Genomic DNA, 27,901 nt, shown 5'->3' on the forward strand with positions numbered 1-27,901 from the left:
AGTCAATCTGACAAACGGCAGAAGGAATTCAAATCACGGAGCCAGACATGACGTCATGTTCTATACAATAGTACCAGAACAATTAACCAATAGAACACCAGAATGAAAAAACTTATTTTTTAAGAGATATTAAAGTAGAATACACTACAAACTGCTATGCTGGAAATATGTGTTTTCTCAAATCGTTATATAAACGAGATTGCCTCTGTTTCTGTTGTCCTCTTTTGTGTTTTATACATTGAGATAATATCTATCTATCTATCTATCTATCTATCTATCTATCTATCTATCTATCTATCTATCTATCTATCTATCTATCTATCTATCTATCTATCTATCTATCTATCTATCTATCTATCTATTTATTTATTTATATATATATATATATTTATTTATTTATTTATTTATTTGGCGTCTCCCCACTTCCTAAAAAAATTCAATAGGCAAAGATAGGCACGGGGGGACGGCGTTACTTTATGGGTCCCTCTACCTTTTCAAATTCACTTTTACCTCTACTTCTAACTAGTCAATCCTATATTTCTCTAAGTCACTCGTTAACGGAATTTAATGCGCCTGCCCCATTCTGTATTTCAAATCTCATATCATTTTTTTTTTTTTTTTTTTTTTAAGCTGAAGTCGTGATGAATTATCAATTCTGATCCGAGGCTTGTGTTAATGTTTCTGAGAAGTACCTTTTTCACAGGATGAGGTTGTTAGCTGGAGGCAGGGCCGTCATTTAGGGGGGCAGGAGGGGGCAATTGCCTCCCACGAGTTTGAGGAATACATATACTTTAATCGATTGTTTACTAAGAGATGCTCTTGCCCCCTTCAAGTGAAGTCTGAAGTGACGCCCCTGGTTGGAGAACCACCTCTTTCTTGTATGTTCGCGACTGCTTATTCAATATTTATCCACAACTTAAGGACGTCCCATGCCGTTGTGTCAAGAACCCATACTAGCGGAGATAAACTCTACAAAGAGTTTAATTAAACAATTAGAATGTTAAATTGAGCACAATTATAACTTATTGGAGAGCAGTAGGTACGCCAGAAATCTTTACTTGGGGGGGGTTCAAAATAAAAGGGGGGGGGGTGCTCTCAGAATAGTGATGTACATTTTTAAACAAACTCAAAGAGAACAGTATATTTTGTTACGCAACTATTGCAATACTATATTATTATTATTATTATTATTATTATTATTATTATTATTATTATTATTTTACTACTACTACTACTACTACTACTACTACTACTACTACTAATAATAATAATAATAATAATAATATAAGCTCTTCGCAGTGGTAGGTTCAACAAAGTAAGTTCACACATTTGAGCATTTATTATTATTATTAAACTAAGTAATACAGTGAAACCTCTCAAACCGGACATCGGTGAAACCGATTATTTGTCCGTAAATGAGAGATGTCCCTAAAAGCAAAGGTTCTCTCTCATAACACCACACCACACATATTTATGGTATGGAAGAATAAGAAAGTTTGTCCTCTTATGAAGGTGTCCACTATTGAGATATGCCCGTTAAGAGTGATTTCACTGTATTAGGAATTAACCACAACTATTTTACCCAGTAATTACATACGAATTGATTACATACGAATTATTGTAATTATTTTGCAAAATTCTGCCATTATTTCAATTTATTCACCAACAGCAAGTTTTAGTGGGTGATTTCTTCCAAAATATTAATTGGGAAAAAATTCTCTCGTCCCATGCTGAAATCACGTTCGGTTAGTAATTAATACTGTACATAGTACCAATTTCATTATTTTAATATTCTAACCCTATTGTTAACGTTAATTGTAATATTATTTGATCTCAATCTCCGTCCCCCCCCCCCCTTTCTTGGCTACGTTATTGACCCTGAATATCTCTCATAAGAGAATTATTTATTGATTTAGTTGTTTTCCAAAAATCCAGTTTTTCAATTTACAAATATTTTTTATCATCTGTTTTGTTTTTTCTAATGTACCCTAATTTTAATAATCCCAGGGCTCATAGTGGTCTGGTCTCTTGTAAATAGTTGAAAAGTGACCAAAAATGGTCAAAAGCACACGAAAAAGTGACCAAAAATTGACCAAAATCTCATCATGCCCCTTTTTTCCTTTGTCAATTTCTCAATCACCTCTCTCTGTTTGTTGTTTTGTTTCATCTTTTCTTCTTTACTTCTTTTTGAACTTCCTTCTTTTAGATTTTCTAAGTATGCTTTGTAGTTACGGTAAGCTGACTTAGCAGATGTAAAAAGCTTCTAAGTAAGTGGAACCAGTTCTGGACTATTTCCGAATTTCTTCATCACAGACATTATATTTAACTTAGCATTAAGAGTTTTTAAAAACGTGAAATATTCAAATTCATCAGCTACTCTTATGAAGAACATAGAAGAAGCATAACAAGACGAACATGAACCTCACAAACGCACACACAACCTTGAACGGAGCGTTAACTATTACGAGAGAAAACTAAAAGATTATTATAATAGAAGAAAGAGTAGACACAGAAGGGTTCTCAACTCCACCTTGAGGAATTAAGCATCCACCAACCGTCCACTGTGCTTTAGAAAGAATAAAAGCTGAAGTGAGAATAAAGCTGACTGTTTCACATGTGGCAGCAAGTACTGAAGCTTTCAGAAGCGTAATGAGTAACAAGTTTCAGCCTTTTTCCATTTGTTTTCATACTTTTCTTAGAAAACTGCCAATGTAAAACATAAATCACACGAAAAAGTCACTTTACCTCTGAAAAAAAGTACTTTTAGTGACAAATCTGAAAAAAAAAGTTACTTTTAGTGACCAACTTGAAAAAAAAAGTAAATTTTAGTTAAAGAAGTGACTCGCTATGAGCCCTGTTCCGCACAATGAATTTACATGAATAGAAAATATACTTTACAAAAAATTAAGCTAGCGCCAAATGCGTTCCCGCATAACACTAGTATAAAAAATAAATAATTCTTACTTCGATCGATATCTTCATTTCTAAAAACGTTTTTACTACACCCTTCTAACGTCCGCTCGTTGAAACACCACTTGCAGAGCAGGCTCGAAACCAGCCACAGAGCTTTGGGGGGCCATGAATATGTTAGGAGGGGCCAAGACATTAAAACTTCTCTTACAATTATCTAAATTGTGCATTTTGTATTGAAGTCTGGAGGGGACATGAAAAATTTAGGAAGGGCCAGGTCCTCCCTAGCCCCCCTCTGATTGCGAGCCTGTTACAGAGTAGCACTTACCAACTGAATCTGGTATAGGCTTATTACTATATTGTCACATTTTTCTTTATTGAGGAGGAGGTAGGTGAATGACCGCTCAAGACGTTGCTAATTTCAGCCATCTGAATCTTTCCATCAATCTGTTTTGTCGGAAACGACCGCGGAGCCCAGGAGGGTAGGCATGAGCAGGTTTGTTTCGTCAAATGTTTTGATGGAAATACCACCCGAAACAATGAGGTCATATGGTTCTCGAAGCCGCACATGAGAACGAGGTCGCTTCGTATTTTGAAGCGAAATAAATAAACAAGAATATTGCCTTCTTTCCTAAACGCTAAACCTTTTTAAACTTGTAATAAATAACCTATATGATACTGATTGATACAAGTGGATTCGGGGAAGTATTCCTTTTCCATTTAGGGGTGTGTGTAAAGAAATTTGGAGGGGTGTTGGGGGTGTGTATATTACTCCCTGTTGGAGAGAACAACTAGTGTAGTAAAATACTGAGTAACCTGACGAGGCGTCTTACGAAACGAAGAGAAAATGAATTTACAAATGTATGCAAAGAGCCCTATATTTTCTCCTGACATCTGTTGACAAACTCTGACGACTACAACAAACTAACACACGTCATAGCGAAGTATTTGCTGCCACCTAACCGCAATACGTGAAAGTTTGGGTGTGAAAACTGGTGAAACTGAAATGTAGTTTTAATATTGTAGCTTTTTTTCATATCCTGTACTGAAATTGCGAAATGATCGGGCGTTTCGGCACGTACTATTCAAGGAAGTTCAAGTGCTCGGTGTTTGAAATTACAGTACTAATTGTCTCTGATTGTGTCTTCGTGTTGACTCATAGTGCCAAAGATTGTGTTGAGTAGTAAGGAAAAGTGGAAACTTGAATGTTGCAGTGTCAGTAAAGCAGTACGTTTGACGTTATGAAAATTTACTTACTTTAGGCGACAATGCAATGTTTCTCAAGCTAAGACTTCATGTGCATTTCAAGCGATTAGTGAGTGGAAATAGTTTATATCAAAATGGCATCCGGTGATAACATTGATGGAATTATAGAATTAGAAAGTTCAGAGGACGCAAGTTTTCATAAATTTGCTGGTGATCATGGTGATGGAGATGAAAACGATGAAGAGAAAGGTAAGGAAAAAATCAGTTCTATTAAGTAGTTAAAACATGCAGAGCTCACGCGGAATAGTTACGGGGGAAATGACATTAATGTTACTAGAACTGACTCAAGATTGGATCCTAGGTTGTTATATAATACGCATAAAATGTAAATTTTGAAGATAATGAAGCTAGTAAGGACACTTAAAACAGCTCAAGTTCTCAAGACGATCTTCCGTGTTGGCAAAAAATGACATTTCGTATGAATGTCCCGGTGCCGAGTTACTGTACGGATCACATATTTCTAAAATGTACAGAACAAATTCATAATAATATTTTAGTATACCAGTGTGTTAAGTAATCGAAATATGTTTTGTTCTTCCTGTGAGATGCGTATCTATGTATGAATACATAAATGATTGTCTAACCTGTTAAGCACTAATTCGCACATAGGATAGCCATTAATCACATGCAGTATACAAAGTGAAACGAATTCAAGTATCCGAAGTCAGTGTTCTAACTCATGACGCGCAACCATAGAAGTATCCGAGAGATTAGAACACAAAGGTGCAAGCTATGAAAGCATATTTGCATGCTACCTATGGGCTAACGTTCTTAGTGACGTAAACATACATAATCCAACATGTAAGTTAGGTTTAAGTGTTGCTTGCCGTATCCAATGATGATTGCTATTCTCATTGATGTGTATACCCACCGTCACCTGCGCTACTGCTGCCTAGGGTCAGTATTGCACGCTCTCGTGCCAGTTTAGGTTTAGGGACAGCTAAAATTCAACACCTTGCATGAAAAGATATGTTTATAAGGAACAAATTTCTGCAGACTACGGAATTAAGTACAAAGTAATACAGCTGCATTTTAGGTTTAGGGGTGTAGGGTTAAATCATTACAGGTGCTTTTAAAGGATAAAAGTAAGTTCGTGCATATGAAGGTTGGCTCTATTAGGTGCTATTTTCCACCGGCTGTATATTCTTCACAGTGTAGAGAACATGTACATTAAGTTTGCAAGTGGAGCGTTACTAGTATGAAAAACATGACAATTACTATTGAAACTCGTATTATTGTCAAAACCCACTGCTTTCCACTACCCGCGCTTACGCGTATACTCACCATCGCTGACATGCCTGTTCCTTTCGGGCGGACCTGCCAGCTTCGCCCTGCACTTACTCGGTTGGGTAGCATTCGTGCTTTTTAGTGGACACCTATGACAGGTTGCTTTCTGTTTTTGCACTGTAGTTTTATGCTACACATTCGGAAGCCATATTTATACGCAAATGGTAAAATAATTAATTTTCAACAATTCCTTCTAATGGCCGCCTTGAATTTTTGCTATGCCAAGTGAGATATTCTCATGCCCAGCGGAAACCTGTCAGGGCACAATAAGGAAAAGGTTAGTAAAAGAATTACTAATTTTCAACAATTCTTTCTATCGATGTGGGGGCCGCGGTGGCTCAGTGGTAGAGCGTTCACCTCTGGTGCTAGGGGTTCAAACCCTGCTCCCGCCAAGTGAACTTTGTGGTGGACAAACGCCGTGTGCGTGCGTTTTCTCGGGGTTCTCCCGTTTCCTCCCACTTTCTTCATTCCACCATTTCATTCATTATTCATTATCAGCGTCTCCTTTAGCCTAACCGGCATAACTGTGGGACGTAAAACTCAAAATTTCATTTCTATCGATGTGCCAAAAGAAAACCTATGCGCATGTTTTCTTTTGGCACATCGCTCGAAATAATTGTAAAAATTATAATTCTTTCACATTTCTGCTGTCTATTTTCCCCTAAAAGATTATGCTGGGCGACATGGAAATGTCTCACTTGGCATAGATAAAATTCAGGTTCCACCAGAAGTAATTGTTGAAAGATTGCATTTCTTTTCCGATTTGCGTATAAGTACAGTATCTGGATGTATGGTATAAAACTACAGTGCAGAAAAAAATTTACTAGGAGGCTACTAAAGAGCACGAATGCTATCTAACAAAGTCAGGGTAGGGCGAAACTGTGTGCGTCCGAAAGGAACAGGCGCGCAAGCGACGGTGGGTATACTCGTAACCAGGGTTGGCTGGTTTAAACCAAGGTGGTTAAAAACCATGGTTTAAACCAGCCGGTTTTTTCAAAAAAAAAAAAAACCAACTGGTTTAAACCAAAAAACAAAAAAATGTTCGTAAAAGTGTAAGTGTTTATAAAATCTTGATGAACACACATTTGTGGGTTATCACGTTTCACTCCCGTATATTATTCGTATTATATTTAGACCTAAATTCCCCATTCATTACTCAAAAAGATTATGCTACAAAAGCAACTTTTTTTTACAAGTTTATAAATGTTTATTTTGTGATTTTTTTGTAGTTGTTATTATTATGTAATTGCAATCGAAGAAAATTTCTAAATATTGTTTCGTTTCAATGTTCACTATTGATAAAATACATCGAAAATGCCGTACTTTTTTTTTTTTTTTTTTTTTGTGTGTGTGTGTGTGTGTGTGGGAGGTCATACAGACCCCACGAGAGGCATTTGGTGAAATAAGTACCTTTGGTATCTATTTATGTATAAATGAGTCTGTGCCAAAGTGGACTCAAATAATTCGTATCTTTATTCACTTTTCTTATTGATATGCAGATTAAGTCGGTGTATTTCTTTAATTTGGACCAATAAAAGTCATTGTTAACTAACTTGAACTAAATTAGTTCTTCTGTACTCCGTAGTACTTTGAAATTGTTCATATGTAATTCTGTGTAATGGTTTCACTTGTGCAACTGTTTATCTTTTTGTCCTTCTGAAATGACTCTTAACAGTTATATTAAGAAGCATGTAAAGATCAGTACAACGTTTTTTTTTTTTATATATATATATCAGGATTCCTTCGTGAGTGAGTCGGCAGACGTATCGCATTTGTGGCCAATTAGTCCTGGTTCCGAGTTAAATGGAGGGCAATTTCTATCGGATGTAACTCGAGAAGCGGTTTTTATTCCGCTTTAAGCTTATGTGACCCCTTCCAGCGTAACCCGGTTGTTGCATAATAACATCAGGGCGAAACAAACTTATTTCTGTCTATATATGATATGAATATATAGAGCAAATCATTTAAACCATAAAAACCTGGTTTAAAACCTTTTTTTTTTTTTTTTTTTTTTTTTTTTTTTTTTTTAAATAAAAACCAAGGTTTTTGCCAACCCTGCTCGTAACGAGGTTAGTGAAGACAAATATGTTTTGGCAATGATACGAGTTGCAATAGCGTTTATCATGTTTATCATACTAGTAACGCTCGACTAGTGTGAGGTATAAACACCAGATTCAGTGAAAAAAGTTTATATTTCGCGAATTTATGTGTAGATCTGTTCAATAATTCTGTACTAAAATTCCGTCAAAAGTACTATCATTGAAAGTAGATGTTTGAATTTAACTTATTTTTGCGCTACGCATTTCATGGCGGACATACTTACGTTTATAAAGTATGTAATTCTCTCTTACTCGGTCGCGGAAGTCATGAAAAACTCACGAAATGAGAAAGCGGTCATGAATGTCAGGAAATTTAGCATTTGTGTAATGATTTTTTTTTTTTTTTTTTAGATGCTGCCAAATCGCAAGCAAAACACATTTTTATCGCATGCATGAAGATTCGGCCAAATTCGCTTCTGAGAGTATTGCTAATTATGGTTTGGGAAAGAAAAGGTCACGGAAAGTCACGAAATTTCATTTTGCAATTTTAGTAGGCACCCTGATTGATGGATTCATATTGCTTTTAGGAGAGACGGGTATAACTACACCGTGTAGATATTTGGCATAGAAATTACAGAACATAAAATACGACCAAGCTTAGAAACTCAAACCAGTTTGTAGTAGGCAGCTACTAAAAAGTACGGATGCTATTAAACCGAGTCAGGGTAGGAGCGCGGGGTTGCGTCACTAGGAAGCAGGCGCGTCATCAGCGACGGTGGGTATACACACGAACGCGTATAGTGGAAAAATACTTCATATGGCATGTAGTACATGCCTTGTGTCTGGCACATCTGTGCGACCCTTCTTTGATCACTTTCTACACTGCCTTCACGTAGCACGTCCCTTCATGCTATCTTCCTTATTGAGTTCTGCGTTCTAAAGTCTCTCCCTATTTTGTATTCCTACCTGATTATTCATGTGATAGGTAGGATCTCGATATATTTTGATTACTTACATAATCTTAGGTGAAATCGAGTAACATATTTCGTAGATTTTACAGCTTTATGCCCCTATAAACTGGGATACACCGTGATTTTTCTTTTTTTTTTTCTTTCTTACGCTCACTGATATCAAGTTACACTTAAGGGTTGTAATTAATTTTAGCTTTTCGTGTGGGCTACCAGTTTATTGAATGATCATGTACGGAAGTTCACCCACAATTTAGAACAAAATTTTAGTTGCTCTTCCAAATGTATTGCGAAATGTCAATCCTCAGTTAATGTATTGGGCATTTTCTAAGGGAAGTTGAGGTTTTATATTTATCTAGAAGTTATTGACGGAAGCAGTCGATATTATATGATAATTAGTTCGGTAGTTATTTGTTGTTGGGCCTGTTTTACCTCGCACTAAGATGTTTTTAGTTTTTAATATGTAAGTTAATTTGCGAAAAATTACTAAAGAATAAAGATAATAATAACAATAACTTTTGCTGACACTTTGCACTTTCCTAGGTTCCTATCCTGACATTTCACACTGGTCACAAAAGCAGTATAAAGCCAGTTAAATTTCACATTTCTTTGACAGAAAATACTATTGAGTGCCCGTGATATTTACCCACTTACATTAGGTTAGGTAGAATTAGCCATTGTTGCTGGCGTTGTCTGGTATAATCTGTCTCAGAATTTACTTTAACTCGTTAATGTGTAATGCTGTCATGCAAGAAATGAAATATGTTCGTGTAATGTCCAGGCTTTCTGGATGATGATGCAGGTGATGTGCATTGACTTGTGGTTGGCATGAAATTTATTGTTAAATTCTAAAATTTTGCGAATCCTGGGTAGGAAAAGCATGCTTTAGTGGACGAAAACCTCAAATTCCTTTCTTAAATACGCTGTCAGTGATTTCCCAATCAATAGTATTTCTTTTCTATGATTTCCTTTAGTTTTCTTGTTTATATAATTGGGTTACATCCGTGAGAAAATTGTGCTAATTAGACATACTTGCAGTAAGATTTTGTAAATCTCTTGATGTTAATATTGCTTAGATTTACTTTAGCTAGCTTTTGTTTCATTCACTTTTGGTACTCAAACGCATTCTTTTATGTCTTTACATAAGTTTTCCTACTGTAGAATTCTCCTTTTCGAGTTAGTCATTCTTCGCGTTATTACTTTTATTTCAGTTCGTTTGTTAATTTTAATGTTATTAATGCGCTACTGTTCAAGTGTTAAAATGCATTTAATGGAGTATACTTTAGAAGATGTTACCCAATAAATAACATGAAAGACATCATACTATAAATAACAAATGTATTGCCTCCCTAACTTCACATCCATTATTGTAAGATTGCTATTTGTTTTTCAGAAATGCAATATATGTGCGTATTGTTGGGAGATAGTTGCTTTCTTTGACGAAGTTTAATGATCAGCATGACGCCTGAGATCATCTTTTATTTAATAATGTTTATATATATATATATATATTGTAAGCAATATGCATTGAAACCGACGGTCTGTTTTAGAAGATTTTGTGTATAATTACTACATGTCCTTATGTCCAAGTATCTTGTCCTCGTTTCTCCACAAATGAGTTAAATACAGATACTGTATATGTGTATTAAGTATACGGTACAGTAAGAACAAAATGGTAATTATTAAAAATAAGTGGAACACTTATTTCTTTGATTGTATCTGTAAGAGTTTTCCTGCACAATTTCATCATTTATTTTGTGTCCTTGTTCATCGGGTTAAGACACCCAGATAAGGATGGAATTACTTTGCAAACACTTTTGCAGGTCTTTTTTAGTGATAGAACCCTTGAACCGAAAGTGCAAAATGGGTTTATATGTAGTGATCCATCTTTGGGTGATTGTGTCTGTGTGTGTGTGCGATCTAGTGAACAAGGCCACAGAACAGTTGGTTGAATCTATAAAGGCAAATTCTTACAGATACATTCAACGAAGCAAGTATTCCAGTAGTTAGTTTAAGAAGCGTCATTTAGTATCTTCAACTAAAAGTATACAAAATAGTAAGTTTCGATAACTGTTATGAGTGGAGTGATTCCTTTGGAATACAGTACAGTACACTACAGTCTTCGTATCTCTCTCATGTATTTTTTACCTTTCACGAAAATTTACAAATTTCAACCTAGAGTATTCAAATTTTTGGAGAAGAAACTGCATAACCTATGGAAGGCAACAATCCGTGCCGATTTCTTATTTAGAATTGTCTTCATTGTTGAAACAGTTATATTGTTAAAAGTATGGATATCTCTTTCAATAAACAATTTCAACAATGCACAAAATTCAGAATAAAAAAAATCGGCACGGATTGTTTTCGATAGGTTATGAAGTTCCTTCTGTAAAAATATGAAATCTCTAGGTTGAAATTTGTAAGATAAATCGTGAATTTTCATATAAGGTAGAAATTACATGAGAGAGAGACTAAGACTGTAGTGACATCTATGGGCAAAACTTGTCCCTTTGAACTAACCTTAAGGTTTTATATTACTCTGAGCACATTCTCCTATGATTTTACTGTCGTTCGTTTATAGTTCTGTTGGGTACGCATAAGCTGTAATAATCCATTTAATTGCAGTAAATATTAGGAATCATCCGTATTTGTTTAACAGGCTTCATACTTGTGTAATTCGGGTAATACTAGGGTAAGGTAATGTTTTGTACTATAATATTTGTGTATCTAGTGGTTTATTTGTGTTACGCTTGCTAAGGGAACAAATGACAAGTTTTGAACTTGCTTTTACTTATACTTTTGCTCTGTCGTACTTGAAACAAAAATACCTATACTGCTTAAGAATTGAGGAGTTTTTAAGTTGTCTATTAAAATTAATAAAATTTCATGATAGATTTCTATTATTGAATGTTTTACCCTTTCTTCGGTAAATACAGGTATGCTATAATTTTTTCCCCTTATCTCTCCCTTGCAAATGTTTCAATCTATGACCAGTGCGTGTACCTTCATACGTATTTATATGTTGTAATTTAGTTTGTGTAATACTTGTGTGTCCATAACTTGTGTATTTTGTTACTTTGGATGAAAATCAGTATTTCAGTGCGTATGATACCGGCTTTTCTCATCATGTACTTTATCTTATCTGCGGATCCAGTTTTAAATTATTTCCGTACACGCAGTCAGAAAAAGACATTTGCGTTTTCTTACACTGGCCCTATATCTTGTTCTGTTGACGTATAGAGTCGAATAGTTCACTTTATAACTCTAGTCCTCATTTACTGCTAAATACGCATTCCAAAACCAAGTTTTAAAGATACACTTTCATTAACTACTCCACGCCTGCTCGTCATTCTGCAGTGGCTATTTAAATATGTACACTGCCCAATAATTTTTGTCCATTTCAGTTATAAAGGTATATAAGATTACATCAGTAAAAAACTAAAAACAGATGATACAGACGTTAAGGAAGAGCTTCGCCGTGACGTTCACATTCATCAGACCCACTGTGCTGCTTACTTCATGACGTGTCAACACGTGACAATCGTTTCAGTGGTTTCAGAAAGCCAAGAGAGGATGTTGATTTTGATAATATTCTTTGATAAATAGCGGATTATTATATTTATTATTAATAAGTTAACGATTTAGTGGGATGGATATTTTAGTTATGGGAAAACTTTTTCCTATCTCATTCATCCGGTAAAATGTATTCCTGCGTACTATTTCGGAATACCAATTCACTCGTCACTTTAAGAAAAATCGTTGATACATAAAGTGCCAGGTGCTAAGAATTGGCTACATATCCTATAGACTATATGTAGAAATAATTATTTTTTATTATTACGAGTCTTGTAAAAACAAAATACTTACTGAAATGTATTGTTAAGGTTCACTCGTAAAATAGCAGCATTAAATTTACATTTTCCGCTGCATAGATATACAGTTGGGTATACTTCTCCATAGAGAAAACCTGGTGCTTGCTTATATGTAGTAAAAATCTTTTGTAACTTACAACAACTACATAAGAACTGCATAAATAAGGAGTTGGTTACACTTTACTATAACGTGGGGACACTTTTCATTGGTACTGTTTTTTAAGTTCTTCTGAAGAGTAAGTTGATGCTCCGAAGCAGTATGTAGAAATATATTTCATCGAATGCTTGAGGTAGAAAAAAGGTTCTTTCATAATGCTTTGTTACTGTTTAGAGATCTTTAATAATTGTTTTGGATATGAAGTTCTAGATTTACTAATGACTTCGTCACCGTGACTGTGTGTATAACACTATCGTGGTTTTAAAAGTTATCTTTGGAATTTGCTCACGAAAACAGTTTCAATCATTTCAATCAATACCATAATTTTTGTCCAGGTTCAGAACGAATGAACCAGTTTAAAGAAAGATTTGCGTTAATTTACATATGATTACCTCCCCCCTCCTCTCTGTGTGTCTCGTTCGTTTTAAGTGATCTAGTCGTTCTGAAACGCCTGGCATACTAAAGAAGGATGAAATATACAGGGGTTGGATAAAAAAAAAAAAAATAAAATAAAATAAAACGTTTGCAAAAGTGTGAAAATCATACCTAGTAGAGGCGTAGGGCCTCCTTTTGCGTTCAAAACAGCTTGGATCCGACGTGGAATGGATGTATGCAGCTCCTGAATCGTGGTGTGTGGGATTTTGTACCATTGTTCTTCCAAAACATGCTCCAGTTTCTTAAGAGATGCTGGTGGAGGGTAATGAGACCGAACACGCCTTTCTACCGAACTCAGACCACAATGGCTCAATGATGTTAAGATCTGGTTATTGTGGGACCCAGGGGAGGTCTGATAGCTCCTGGTCATGCTCCTCAAACCATGATTTCACCGCTTTTGCAGCGTGACAGGGTGCCAAATCATCTTTGTAAATGTCATCACCATCAGGAAACAATATTTGGGCCATGGGTAGAACCTGGTCCCCCAAAATGGCCTCATACGCCTTAGCATTCATCATTCCATGCAGGCCTATGATTGGACCTGCGGAAAACCACGATATCACTGCGCATACTGTAACAGAGTCACCCCCAGTAACAGTGTTTTACAGTTGGGAGCAGACAGTCTGTATCATAGGCCTGCGACGGTGTTCTCCATACGTAAACACGACCGGTTGTTGGAAACAAGGTGAAGGTCGATTCAACGGATCACATTACGTGTTTCCACTGCTCATGAGTCCACGCCTTGTGGTCCTTGCACCACTGGATACGCCTCTTCGCATTTACTGCTGTGACCAGGGGTTTGGCGATAGCGGCCCTGCCATGAATTTTCAGTTTATGAAGTTCCTGTCGCACTGTTTTCGATGAAACCGGGTTCTGTAGACCGGAATTGAGTTCAGACGTAATTTCCATTGCAGTGGTCTTTTTAGCTACTACAATCCGTTTTAATGCCCTCCGGTCCCTATCTGAGAAGATTATCTTTCACTGTTGGCTTTGCAGACGTCGTTTGTCCATGAATTGTGTATGCCCTCGTGACATTGGTCACAGTGCCTTTCGATACCCCAACAATATTCGCCACTGTTGCCACTGAAGCTCCAACCAGACGGGCACCAACGATCATGCCTGTTTGGAAGTCTGTGAAGTCGCCCATTTTACCGCACCGCTTTCACACCAGGACACTCACAGGTGAACTGTTTACTGCTGACGGAAGAGGAAGGTCCACATGACACATTGAAAACAAAAAACTCTCGGCAACCGCAACACGCGTTGTACAGTGGAGGGCCAAACTTACGTGTCCTGTATGAAGTGGTTTTTAGATTTTTTTTTTTTTTTATACTAGTAATAAAACAATTCTGTTGGCAAAATTAGAAAATCATATTCCAGTTGGAAGACATTGCTGAAAGGCATATTACATTAAGAATGAAATCCAAAAATAGGGATTTTAAGGTTAGTTTCAATGAAGTACAACCAGCTGGGAAATATAAATTACGTGTATTTTCTAGTAGAATGTCAACAAATAATTCAAACATCTTATATGGAAATGTAGTAGAAGAAGAAAACATGGATTAATCCTTTGAAGATGGCGACTTCAAACTATCGACAACTGCTTCTTTTATCGTCTGGGTCGGAACCAACTGTCTGTTAGCTTCGGCCACTTGCAGGAGCACTTGTTTTTCTTCATCATTTCTCAAAAGCTTATTGAAGTCTTCAAATAGTTTGACTCCACTCTCAGCTGTCATTTACAACTTTGAGGGTTTTGATTATTTTTATGTCCTCTAATGTAATGTTGATTGCTGCTTCATTCATCCTAATGTGTGGTCAAAAAAACTTGCATTTATTTTTAACTTATAAAACAACTGGACTGATCTTTTTGAGGCAAAATCAGCCAACCAGCTTGATTAGTTAAAAGAGCTGAGTCTCCTCTTACCTTCCGGTTTGCAGGCTTACACTTCATCTTATTGACAATTGTCACCTTGTTCTCACTGGATATTTTATTTGAGAATAAACTCAAACCAACTAGTTCATCCCAAAGGTACCAAAGATGATGTTTGAAGGCATTTTTCGCAACCTCACTTATATCAGGATCAATGTCATGGTGTTTGTCATGTCATTCCACAGGGAAAGATCTGACCAAGGAGTATTTGTAGCCACAGATGCTTCAATCCAATATTTGACGTACACAAGAGCTCCAAATTTCACAAAGCGTTCTAACTTAGATTTTTCCTTTTGTGTGGTTTTAAAACCGTCTTCACATATTTTGATAGTGTATTAACAGCTTCGCCATCCACCGCGCTTGGTGTACTGCACCTGGTGCTCTCCAATGAACTTTGACTTGAGTATGGCCCAGAGCAAGCAAAAAGAGCTCTATTAATTCCAGATAGTCATCTCTGAGTAGGTTCTTGCTTCCTAAGACAACTAATAACACACTGATTGCAGAGAGTTTAAAATCATCGCTGCCAGGAATACCTCCCAAAGGCTGATAATTTTCTTTGGTGTATATAATGCAATGCTGCTTTGAATCTTTTGAATAAAGGTATATCAGGAGAACTGGAAGCTCCAAAGCAGAAAGTAAATACTTTACTGAGAACAATTTCTAAAATGTGGTGTCTGCGCGCTAGCCATAATAATTCTTTTTCAACTTTGTGTTCCAGCAAAACACAAGCTCCATTTTTCAATCCTGTGTTAACTGATGTAGTGTCAAAACACTTGCCTACTTGTTACGCAAACCCCATTCAGTTAGTTTATTATAAACTGCATTCGCTGTATTTGCGCCAGTACCACTTACAAGTTTTAGCACACCAAGCAATTTATCTTTACCACCTGCAGATACTAAGACGGGTAAACGATCTACTTTATCGGTGCCTAAAATTTCAGGAAGAATCTTCTCATCCCAATAAACGACTACTGGATCGTCAAACGAAACAGATTCTTTTATTCCTTCAAACACAGTTTTTCTTGCTGCTTTCCTTCTGCTTTGAATAGTGCTTCGTGATAATGGCAATAAGTTGGGGTCATGACCTAGTGCTGCTTCAACAGGGACCATTAAGGCTTCCCTATCGGAAACTTTAATGCGATCTAATGCACTAGTGACATGTGTAGAAAATAAAGATTTCTTTGCAAGTTTCTCAGACTGCAAATCTGTACGTGATTCCCTTTTTTTCAAAGATGATAGTGGCCTATACGTACTATACAGCTCTTATTCTGATTTATCTTTGACCGGATCAGAATTTTCTGATAAATCGTCTTCTGAATTGGAAATTGTCACAGTTGGGGATGCCAGGGACGAGAAACTTTTGATCTGTACCTTTTTCAGTTTCTTTTGTTCTTTCAATCTTCTTTCAAGAATCCTTGCTTGTTTCTTGCTATATTTCTTGTCTTCTGATGAAATAAACACATTTCTTTCTGTCCTTTGATCAATTAGAAACTTCTTGTCTTCATCTACTTTGCACATAGTAAGTGCTTCATTGTGAGCAATGTCAAACATCTTATCAAGCTGCTCTTGAAATGATGTTTCACGTTTCTTTTGGGCATCAGACATTCTTCCTTTATTTTCTTTCAATAACAGCCATTCATTGTGTACTTTTTCAAGCTAATCAACACAATGTTTTGTAAGTCTAGTAGTATAGCGACCTTTTGCCACACTGAAATTAATTCGTTTATAGTGCTGTGACTTGCATTTCTGACAGATTTTTTTTTTTTTTTTTTTTTTATGTGGAAAAAATGGAATCTGAGAAAAACTTCCCTTAAAGTTGGTAGCTTATTAAACCTAGATGTTGGTTCTACGTCTCTCATATCTATCAAAAATACACTGTCCGCTTGACCTGTTGAAGCTAATGGCAAAGCCATATTTTCTCACACAGTCCATATTCCACAAGAATCACAGGTAACACAACAGTCCTCACGACCAAATATTGACAGTTGTAATTTTTTTTTTTTTTCTTTATACAGTTTTCTTGATATTTATTTCACAAAACCAGCATCTGGAAAAAGAAATACATAGTTTGAAATTAATATTTCAAAAATGAGCAAAATAACTTTTCAAATTTGTAAGACGTTGAGCACTGCCTTCTATTCCACCTAGGACATTGAAATTTTGGCATTTGACTATTATTAGCTGCAGTAAAAAAATGAGATGGTGCCCAGGGGTGTGGAATAAATTTGAATTTTTTGGGCCACCCTATTCACCAATCTTTATTATCCCCTGGGCTAATATTTAGAAGGTATCTTCAAACAGTTTTCTGATTTTTATTTTCAACTTTAATTTATTGTCAGCGTTGTTCAAAACAAGTTAAAGATGTATTTTGAGACTACTGTACAAGTTGAGTTATTACAATTATGATTGCTGGATTTGTTTGCAAAATCCTTGGTGATTTGGGGAAATTCGTAACTGCGAACTAATGTTACACAAATAAGAATTTTAGATATCTGTATTTTCATCCGAAGTAACACTATCCAATGTGTTTTGCATGTTACTTTAATGCGTGTAATGCTTTGTTTTTGTGAATTCTTTGTGTTATAAGTTGCAGTGAGCACTGATGTTATATTTGTGTTTATAGTTTTATAGACTGCTGCGGAAATACTAAAGAGTATAATTTGGAAATTGGGCAGTGTTTCACAGTTCCAGTAATTTAGGTGTGGAATCGTTAAAGTAGATTTATCTTCTACGCAATAAGTCTACGCCTCTGCGTACTTCTTGTTCTCTGCCTATCGGTAAATATGCTGATGCAAATTCTACCAGCATGCTCATGGCAAAATGCAGAACGCTGACGATTTTTGGCTAGTACATTTAGTTATATTTGATATACATTTTTTTTCTAACTGCAGGCACTATTCACGTGAATGGAATGTGTTAATCAATGTTGCACTTCCCATATAGATATTACTAGAACACTTCGATTAGTTTTATTCTTAATATGTTATTGATAGTCTTGATATGTTTTATAAGATATGTTATTTATTAATATATGAAAGAAATTAGTAATATTTAATGTCTATGGAAGTAATTAGTTCTCTGTTGGATGAGTGAAGCCTTTCTTACCTTTTATTAAAAACGGATCAATGTGAACTATTTTTCATTATTCGCTATCCATTAACTTATAGAGTAATTTTAAAAATTTAAGAATAAATAAGCAAAATAGAAAGTAAAGAAAGGGTTATTATTTTCAGAGTTCATTGGAATTCAAGATATGAATGTTAAAACATTGTTTAAAGAAAAATTAAGTCAGTAATCAGTGAAATTAATTTTACTTAATTTTACATCCCAGCAACATTTCTGATATTAGATGGGGCTGAAAAGATGCGTTTGATTCCAACCAATACAGAATGTTTGATTCAAACCAATACAGAACTTCATAGATAGTCATATACGTTAAGATGTAACACTTGACCAAACAGCCTGTTCGTCGTTATCACGCTCACTGCCTAATAGTCCTGTAGCACTGGAAATGATAAACTGAGCTACAAAATTTGTCCAAACTATTGATTGTAAACGAGTAATTAATTGGACTCTCCACCAGATTCTACATTGGCTTTTAAAGACCATTTATAAATGTAGGAAAACAACAACAACAACAACAACTTCTGATTATTTACTCATTTTGTCTATGGAGAATGTGTCGCATTCGTTCTCTTTTACTTTGACTGAATTAAAAGTTGGGAGAAAGTTGTTGCCATCTGTTGGCGGTTGACGTTCCTTTGCTTCAGTCATTTACCAACATCTTCCTAAGGGTGCTGTTATTTTACGAGGAAGGTATTGGAAAATTTTAATTATCTCCCCGCAGCTATTGAGTGATTTTGATGTCTGTGCATGCATGGTTTAGGGAAAATCATTCATGTATGTCATTTATTTTCTTTACATGTGGCGCTAGTTATCAGTAAAGTGCAAAATGGAGAATATAGAGCTCGTAGCATGATTAAGGTTTTGCATTTAGAGAGTTACAACGCCAAACAAATTCATGATGAAGTGAATCTTACGTATGGTGATGACTGCCATCCTATGATACTGTCATGAGATAAAAAAGAGTAATTTCCAAACAGATCATATGTCCCTTACAGATGAATCAAGACCTGGACGTCCATCAATTACTAACGCCGCCACAGTGTGGAAAATTCGAAGACCGACAAATAACCATCCATATCATGCAGCAAAGTGGACTCAGTTCTGGTAGGGTGGAAAATAATTAATCAAGAATTGCACATCTCTATATAAGATATCAGTATGGTGGGTTCCGCGTTTGCTAACTCCTTTTCAGAGACAAACATGCATGATATGTCTAGTCACTTGTTAAATCTTTTGGAGCAAGACGAGGAAAATTTTATTGTTCATCTAACTATTGATGAATCTTGGATCTGTCTTTATGCTCCTGAGACAAAAGGAAATGACTGCACTCCTCCTCACATTTCTCCAAAAAAGCAAAGGTGCAAAAGTCTGTTGGTAAGGTCATGCTCTAGATTTTTTTGAACTGTCGTGGGGTCATCTACCTTCAGACTACCTTCAGAAGGGTACTATTATTGTTCACTTCCAAGGAAATTACGAGATGCTGTTATGCAAAACTTTCACAGTATGCTCACCAAAGGAACCCGTCTATTTATGGGCAATGCACCTGCTGATGCATCCCAAGCAGCGTTAGTGGAAGCTGCTAGATATAGCTTAAAATATTGCTGCACATGCCGTGTTTTTCTGCTCTGACACTAAGTGACTTTTTAATCCCACAAATGAAGAATTCACTTCAGGGTCACCATTTTGACAACTAACATGACGTCATAATGGGGCTGGAACATTTTTTTTTTTTTTTTTTCATGAAGTGTGTAGGGTTTTACAATGATTGCCTTTGACATATCAAAAATGGTGGGAGAAGTGTGTAACTTTGCACGGAGACTATGTAGAGAAACCTTAAGAAAGGACATAAAGCTCAACACTGTTCATGGTGATAATTAAAACTTTCCCATGTTCCTTCGTATATTGTCTTAACATATGTTTTGTTAAAAGTGTTAACATATATTTTGACTCTTGTCTTTATGTGGTTTATTTTACAGCATTTTGTTGTATTCATGAATGATTTTATTTTTGATAAAACTTAGTAGCTTAAAATATTGAATTTTCAGCTTCCGTTGAGAAGAAGCGTTTCAATAAAGTGTGAAGTAGAAGAATTACTTTGAAAAAATAAAAAAATGATGCTAGCACACTACATGTAACAAAAAGTCAGGAATCGAATTCTGAATCTATACGATCCGGACATGATTTGGGATTGTTTCTCGTTGCTGATAACGAAAGGGGAAGGGGATTAGTACTATTTTATTGAAGAGGTATTGCTGTGGCTAAAATCATCTGAAGTTTCAATCTAATGGATAATAAAAGTTTTACACAGGAAGATATTCTAATGATATTAGCGACACCTTACATGGAATAAAGAAAATTTAAATACACTTTTTTAATGGTTATTTATCGTTAGCAAGGAAGTGACATATTGATTAACAATACTATTTAATGGAACAATTTTAATCCATATTAAGCATGAAAGAAGCATGACTTGATATGTTTCTTACTTTATTCAGTATGCCGTAGAGCTTGTTTTTAAATTTAGTTTAAAAGTAGTGTACTCGTAAGTATATGCGTGCTCTCATTTAGATTTTGATTCAAAATTACGGCTTGTTTACAAGACTTGGAAGAAGAGTTTTATAAGCATAAAGTCAAATTTCTTCTTTTTTAAATTTATATCTGTAAGGAGAACCGTACGAAGCCAAAAGTGTGCTCGTTAGGTAAGTAAATTTGGCATATCAACGTTATTTCATTGATTTGGAGGGCAGACAATAGTTATGCTTGGACCAGTATTTTCCCTGTTGAGTAATGTAATTCCAAGTGCTGACAATAAATCAGTAAGAAACCTTTCTGTTGGATATTGCTCAATCATTAGTATTGTATTTGTAAATGATATTTGAGATATTGTATTTGGAATTTAGTAATACCTTAAGAAGAAAAAGAAAAGCTGCATAACAAAGCCTTTGAGCTCAATTTTTACCAAACAATGCTTCGTAGTTGTTGGGAACTTACATCACATGAAGACATTGGCTATATTATCAGTATTGTTTCTTCTTCCTTTTCTTTTTTAAGTAGGAGGAACTCAAATAAACGGTTTCTTTCATTTGAGATTTTACCGTCTTTTTTTTTTTTTAAATCTATTTTTGTTTGCTTTCTAGAGACTGTTAATCTTTATCATTGTAAACTTGATTTGTTACATATGCAGTAGTCGAAATAATAAATTTGACGAATGTTGGTAGCATTTATGCCACTAATATTTTTACTTTTTCTAACTAACTATTATTATCATCATTAATATAACAAATATAGAGAACGTATGGACAGAATATCTGATCGAAATTGCGTTACTGCTTGCTGCATACAGATTATATTCGCACGGGAAGCAACTCCTCACAATTTAATGAATTGCATTTTGTTTCATCTGCATCCTTAAATAAATTACATTTTTATTGTCTTATATCCACTGTTTGTTATCTGCTGCTGCATTTTTTAAAATTACATATTTTCTTCGTTTTACTCATGTTAGTATACTTATGTTATTACCAAGTTTTGTTTGAGAAAATTTTACACTTTTAGAAGGACCCAAAATTTGTAAGATTTTACAAGAGGAAAGTTTGTGTTTGTGCTGTATATGAAAGGTTGAGTGCCAGAGTACACTGTGTGCCACGTTTATACTTTCGAGAAAATGGAACTTTTCTGTAAGTTTTAAAAGCCTAGCAAGGAATCACCGCCCTCCTAGTATTGAGTGAGCTAAGTTTCCCGATATATTAATGTCTGCTTGTGTAAAGAATGCCATCTACAGGCGGTTCGTAAACCTAACTGAGAATATTCTGCTTTTGCGCTTAGTCGACTCTGGCACTCAACTCTTCATATTAAAGAAACGTATCCATGCTTTCCATAAGTATTAAGAGAAGAAAATGTACTTGGTTTTATTGGAGTTAAGCGTCTTGTTCAGCACCAAAGCTGTGTGAGATATGGACCTACAGTTTAACATGGGATCTGAACAACATGAGCTACCGGGAATCGAAGTCTGGTCTTCCCCACCGAAGACGCGTATACTAACCGTATAGCTACAAAGGAGATAAAAAAAATATAGTATCACTATTATTTTGATACTTATGAGCAGCCCTCTGGTGGGTGCCCGCGTGAAATCTTCGAAGTGTTTGCTATTGCATCCACAGCAGCTGCACTGGGAGCCGCAGTAGTATTGTGTGGATGTTTATTGGAGTTACTCTCAACCACTCCTCATACGTAATATTCCATTAGAGTAACATCTGGGGAGTTGGGGTAAGAGGCACATGAAAATTGTCAATCAGCCATTCTTGGGTGGTATGGGGTGGAGCAGAGATCTGCTGATTTAACATACGGCCTCGCACGCGCTACAGTGGCAATCCAAACTTGGAGTAAGCAGCAGCGATGACTCTGGTACCTTGACGAAATTAATGTGGAGGCATCACGTTGCCTTTACTGCTCACGTTCCCCAGAACGTGGCTTAGTTGTATAGCATATACCTCTGGTGCGTGCAGTCCTTGGTTCGATCCAAGTAAATTTGTGGTAGAAAACATCGTGTCCGTAGGTTTTCTTGGAATACTCCCGTTTCCTCTCACTTTTCATTCCACCAATTCTTCCATCATCATTCACTTGCCTTAGTCATTCGTCTTTATTAGGCTAAAGGATTTAATCGTGGGACATTAAACTGAAAGAATTCGTTCCATTTTCCCAGAACCATTGTTGAGACTGGGAATATAGTGTGTGTGACGGTCTGAACATACATCGTGGTTCGGGGGTTTTCTCGGGGTGCTCCCGTTTTCTCCCATTTTCTCATTCCACCAATTGTTCCATCATTATTCACATGTTTTAATCATCGTCTTCCCTTAGACAAACAGGCATAATTATGGGACGTTAAGCGCAGAGATTTCATTCCATTTTTACGGTCGAAACATAATCGTGGCTTTTACGCAGCCTTCGAACATTTTTTTTTTGTTTGTTTGTTCTCGTGAACAAAGTCCTTCTCATTGTGAACAAAGTTCTCTCACTGGAGGAAAACCAGAGCATTCTGAACTCTTCCTGATGTTTCAGCGTGTTCAGGAGGCGCTTCGCTCGTCAGTCAATTCGGCCTTCTCACGAACCGCATGGAGTCCTTAGGATCCTCATTGATGACAGCTTGGCTACAACTGATGAATTCTGGCGTCCTGATAGTGTCGGAGTGCCAACAATGTTGTTTCCTGGCAGTCCCCAGTTCTCTCCGAACTTTCAAGACGGGTGTCCGGGTGATATTCATGAATGCAGCGATCTCTGAATCGGAGTGGCCAAGGAGACGATAACACTACATCTTTTAGTTTCCTGGGTTAGCCTAGGTTCTTCAATGTCTACTTGCGATAAAAAGTATTTGTAGCTGTGACGCACAAGATACTGTGTCATTTTTAGTGTGTTCTTAGTGTGTGTTCTCAAATACCTGCCATACTGGTACCTTCAGAGTAAAATAGTAGCTTGGTAACGTAAACAAAATCTAAAATCAATTTCTAGTTTTGAATACACGGAATGGTATATAAAAAGTTCAAAATGATTCATTCGATAAAACGAGCTTCCAAATTCGTTTTCCTGTCATCTCATACAACATATTATATAAGAGTATTGAAAACTAAATTTTCTTGCAGTGATTTTCCTGTTTCGGTTGTTTAGGGGGCGGCGTAATTGCTACGTACAAATAGGTATACACATAAGGGTTAATTACCTGGTTTTAACACCCCCTTTTTACAAGATGATGTGAAAAATTAATTTGCCATAGCCTATTAAAATATGAATAAAACGCTCATGATATGAAGCGATATGAACTTCGGTGTTTGGACTATCCCATTGTGTCCAAATTCTCTGGACGCTGCTGCATACAGTGCACTACGGTATCGTGATCAAAAATAAATAATTGCACGATCCCCTATAGAATATTTTTTTTTCATACAAGGGGATTTTGATCAGTCACATATGCATATATATCTTTGTAATCTATACATGTCTGGCCAGATCAAGGAGATGACGAACTGAGCAAAGGTTTGCTGTAATTCTCCATAGGGGAGAGAAATGCTGAAAACACACATAATTTAATTAAATACAGTTGAGCAGCGACGCAAATCTGTCCTCAACATTGGGGGGGGGGGAGGGACAAATAAGACTGTTTCCTCTTTTATTATATTATTATTATTATTATTATTATTATTATTATTATTATTATTATTATTATTATTATTATTATTATTATTATTAAGCGATGCTCAAAATATTCGTGAAGTTGCAAAGCAATCCTATGGAGGATCAGGGAACAGAGTTGTCTTCAACATTTGGAGGCGGGCAGATTTGAGGCTTATTCTGGGGGAGACATCAATTTCATCTCACTTTCCTTTGTGGCAATCTGACAAATCATTACATTCCCCCCCCCAAAAAAACATTTCAAGTCGGATTATTGCGGGGACAGTCCCCCCAGTTCCAAGATTGGAGGGGACATGTCCCCCTCATACCCCCCGGGATTTGTGCCAGTGCTGTTGAGAGCAGTTGCATACAATATGTGTTCCATGACATGAATTTAACGGATTTTGCAATTGTTTTAATTAAGACAAAGAGTTGGCCTGCTTTATGTTGGCCATTTCTTCGCCTCCCAAGCCTCTTAATGCGTACTACAGAAAGTTAATCGCCTTATATACAACCTACTTGGCAACACGTGTTGCTGCGCCAGAACTACGAAAGTGGCGGAATTATCAGTGTGGTGACAGCTTCAAGGTGACGAAAAATTGCGGTGGTGCTATTGAAATGCCACCGAAAGTGAATCAGTATTAAAAGGGGTAAACTATGGCTTTTTTATGTGCGCATTTTTCGTACATCCGAATTCTGAAAGTGTTCTCGAAAATGTGACGTCAGATAAAGATATCATGACCAAGCAAATACAAGTAGAGCCTATACAGAAGCATTCGCCAAGAAAATGGGCACTGTTTGAGGTGACTATGTACTTCGTGGAATTCGTTGACTGGTAGGTTAGTAGAATCCACCACCACAGCATGATTTAGCCCAGGTATTAGATCAGGTGCAGTCCACTCAGTCAGGCCATTTGTCAGTTTTGGCATGTAATGCATAGCGTATGTATAAAAAGGCCGAGATTACACATCCTCTGGGCTACATTATCGAATCCACTGACGCAAATCCCGGGGGGATGAGGGGGACATATCCCCTCCAATCTTTGGAATTGGGGGCACTGCCCCCCCAATAATCCGATGTGATTTTTTTTTTTTTGATAGAAATGTGGTGATTTGTTTCTAATTACCACAAAGGAAAGTGAGATGAAATTGATGTGTCCCAGAATAAGCCTCAAATCTGCCCGCCTCCAAATGTTGAAGACAACTTACTCTGCTCCGCTGATCCTCCACAGCATTGTTTTTCAACTTAATAAATATTTTGAACATCGCTAAAAAAAAGTCATACCCGTCTCCCCCAATGTTGATGACAGTTTTACGTCGCAGGTAAGATGTACTGCCGCCAGATATGAAAAAAAGAAAGAAAAAAAAAACTTGGCATGACTAAAATGGACGCGGTTGTCGCTTTATCTCGTATGTAGTGGTAACAATCGGACAATTATGACCGTGAATCCTCTGGTAAGGAACGTACTGAGTTCTTCCGCCAGTGCCGAGAAACTTTCCTGCGAGAAATCATTACGGCTGCAAGAAGCAAGTTAGAGATACGTAAGGTGTACAAAAGCGTGAAAGTGAATGATTTCTACTTTCCAGGAATTCGTTATGATCCCAGTCTATCGGATAAATACTCCTCGCTTATACGGAGTCAACAAGAACTAGAAGCGGTTCTACATACACAAAATGTCTATTTTGATCTTCCAGTTTATCATAACAAGGGCCTCTTGCACTTGAGGTGGACACCTATCACTCTTCCATCGTTCTCTTCCCTCCAGTTAAATATTCACTAATGGTGAATATTTAACTTAATCTACGTTGACTTTTTTTTTTTTTTTTTTTGCACGATTTGCTTCTTCTCTGCTCAAATATATCGCTATAATACTTATTCTCAATATGCTGGATGAACGGCGAGATCGAACAAGTGTTCATCCATGTTGAAACTTTTTAATAATTACATTAAAAAATAGTTGCGCTGCTTCCTTTTTATTCAATCCTTAAACAAAAAAAAAAAAAAAAAGTTTCGGTTGGGAGTAATAACTATTCTCTAAGTGCGATTGTTGATTGAAGTTGCCGTTCCTTTCGGAGGGCTAGGAAACGAGACATTGTGCTTAGAATGTCACTACTTGAATTTGTATCTAAGGCAGGCTTCGTCATTAGGAATCATTCCCCCTCCCGATGATTCCGCGTAGCGTAATCGCTAACGCTCGCCTTTTCTGTGAGAAGTCCCGGGTTCGATCCCCGGTGGGGACACACGGTCGAAAAACTGTAAAAGAATGTTTTTCAGGCTAGCCATCCTAAGTGAGGTTTTGCTGGGTTTTTCTCCTTCACACCAGGCAAATGATGGGATTCCTTACATTAATGGTCACAGGCTGTTTACTTCCTTCACCATTGCTTTCTTCCTTTTCAATCCATCAAGCAGTGTGATCGCTGTGGGACGTCATCCATCATGCGGGACAGGTTAACATGGCCATAATGCCGAAAGCCCAGAAATCTTATTCTTAATCGTGATCTCAAGTAATTGAACCCCTGACCATTCGCGTTAGCCACTTGGCTTTTGGCTACGAAGCTACATTAAACGTTAAATGCGAGAATGGATTAAATCACAATCTTTAATTTAACATCTTACATTAATGCCCATTAGGATAAGGGATGAAAGTAAACGATTGTGAAAGAGTTGGTGGAATGAGAATGCGGGAGCACGGCCTGGGATCGACAGAGGGACCCTATTACCAGAGATTAGTGCTGTACAATAAATACTTGTTACATTTCTTGCAGTAGATGTTAAACCCCGCACCTACAGCCGCTCAGAATAAGACTGTCATAACTGAAAATAGGTTGTTTTTTTTTTTTATTCTTTGCTTACCTATAAAATTATCATTTGACAGTTACGAAGTATTGTTCTGAAGGTGAGACAGTTAGCCTTATACTCTTTAAAACTCATATTATTACTATTTTGTAGATATTTACCGTGATTTCTTAAAATAACTAACATTAAATTAAAAAAAAAAAACTACTGTCAAAGTACTTGAAAATGGCGTGTCATTTGTTCACATACGTATATCTACGGGGGAAGAAAAGGTCATTTAAACGTTTAAACTTATTGAACTTTCAATTAGAAATCACTTCCTAAATAAATCACTCTCAGTTACTAGCAGCCAAGGCCGGATTTCCATGTTTTGTGCCTATGGGCCTTAGCGAAATTGCCGCTGAATTCACTTCTTATAATATTACTTTACTAAATTATTAATTATTATATATAATTTATTTGCTACTAAAATATATAATTATTACTATTACTAGTTATTATAGTTATTACTCATTTTATGTAATTCCTGTATCTGACCAGCATTTGGAATAGACGTGGCTTCTGCCTAACCTACTCAACATTACGTGGTGTAAAAGACGGCAAAATATAAAACAATCTTAAACGATGTAAAGAGTTACATTATTGTACCTTAAAATTTACAGAATGACCTTTCTGAAACTTTTGTGTATCAAAACGTTTTATGTCTTGCTTTCACATTGGCAACATCATTAATAACGTCATCAAAATCAAATTTAACAGTCAAGTCATTTTCGATGGCTAAAACAGCTAGATGAACCAGTCTCTTCTGAGAAAGATTAGAACTCAAATAGTTTTTGATTCTTGATCATGTGGTAAATGATGTTTCCGCCACACAGTTAGTTGCTGGTGTGTATAAAAACACTTTAAGGCAAATAATTGTGTTAGAATATAAGTCCTGAAGATTTTCCGATATG

General features: G+C 36.3%; 1 protein-coding gene across 4 annotated transcripts in view; it reads left to right on the forward strand.

Moving 5' to 3' along the window:
• The first annotated feature begins 3,821 nt into the window (after positions 1-3,821).
• PIP5K59B (Phosphatidylinositol 4-phosphate 5-kinase 59B) overlaps positions 3,822-27,901 on the forward strand; it is a 296,829-nt gene continuing 272,749 nt past the window's right edge. For 2 of the 4 annotated variants that reach the window (XM_081736326.1, XM_081736327.1), the window contains exon 1: positions 3,822-4,365. In XM_081736326.1, the coding sequence (XP_081592452.1) occupies positions 4,251-4,365 (115 nt within the window). In that variant the 5' untranslated portion in view covers positions 3,822-4,250. The remainder of the gene's footprint in view (positions 4,366-27,901) is intronic. The other 2 variants (XR_014128028.1, XR_014128029.1) reach the window with 2 other exon arrangements.

Source organism: Thermobia domestica, chromosome 13 (assembly GCF_964235325.1).
Source record: "Thermobia domestica chromosome 13, izTheDome1.hap1.1, whole genome shotgun sequence".
In the NCBI taxonomy this organism is placed as follows: Eukaryota; Metazoa; Arthropoda; class Insecta; order Zygentoma; family Lepismatidae; genus Thermobia; species Thermobia domestica.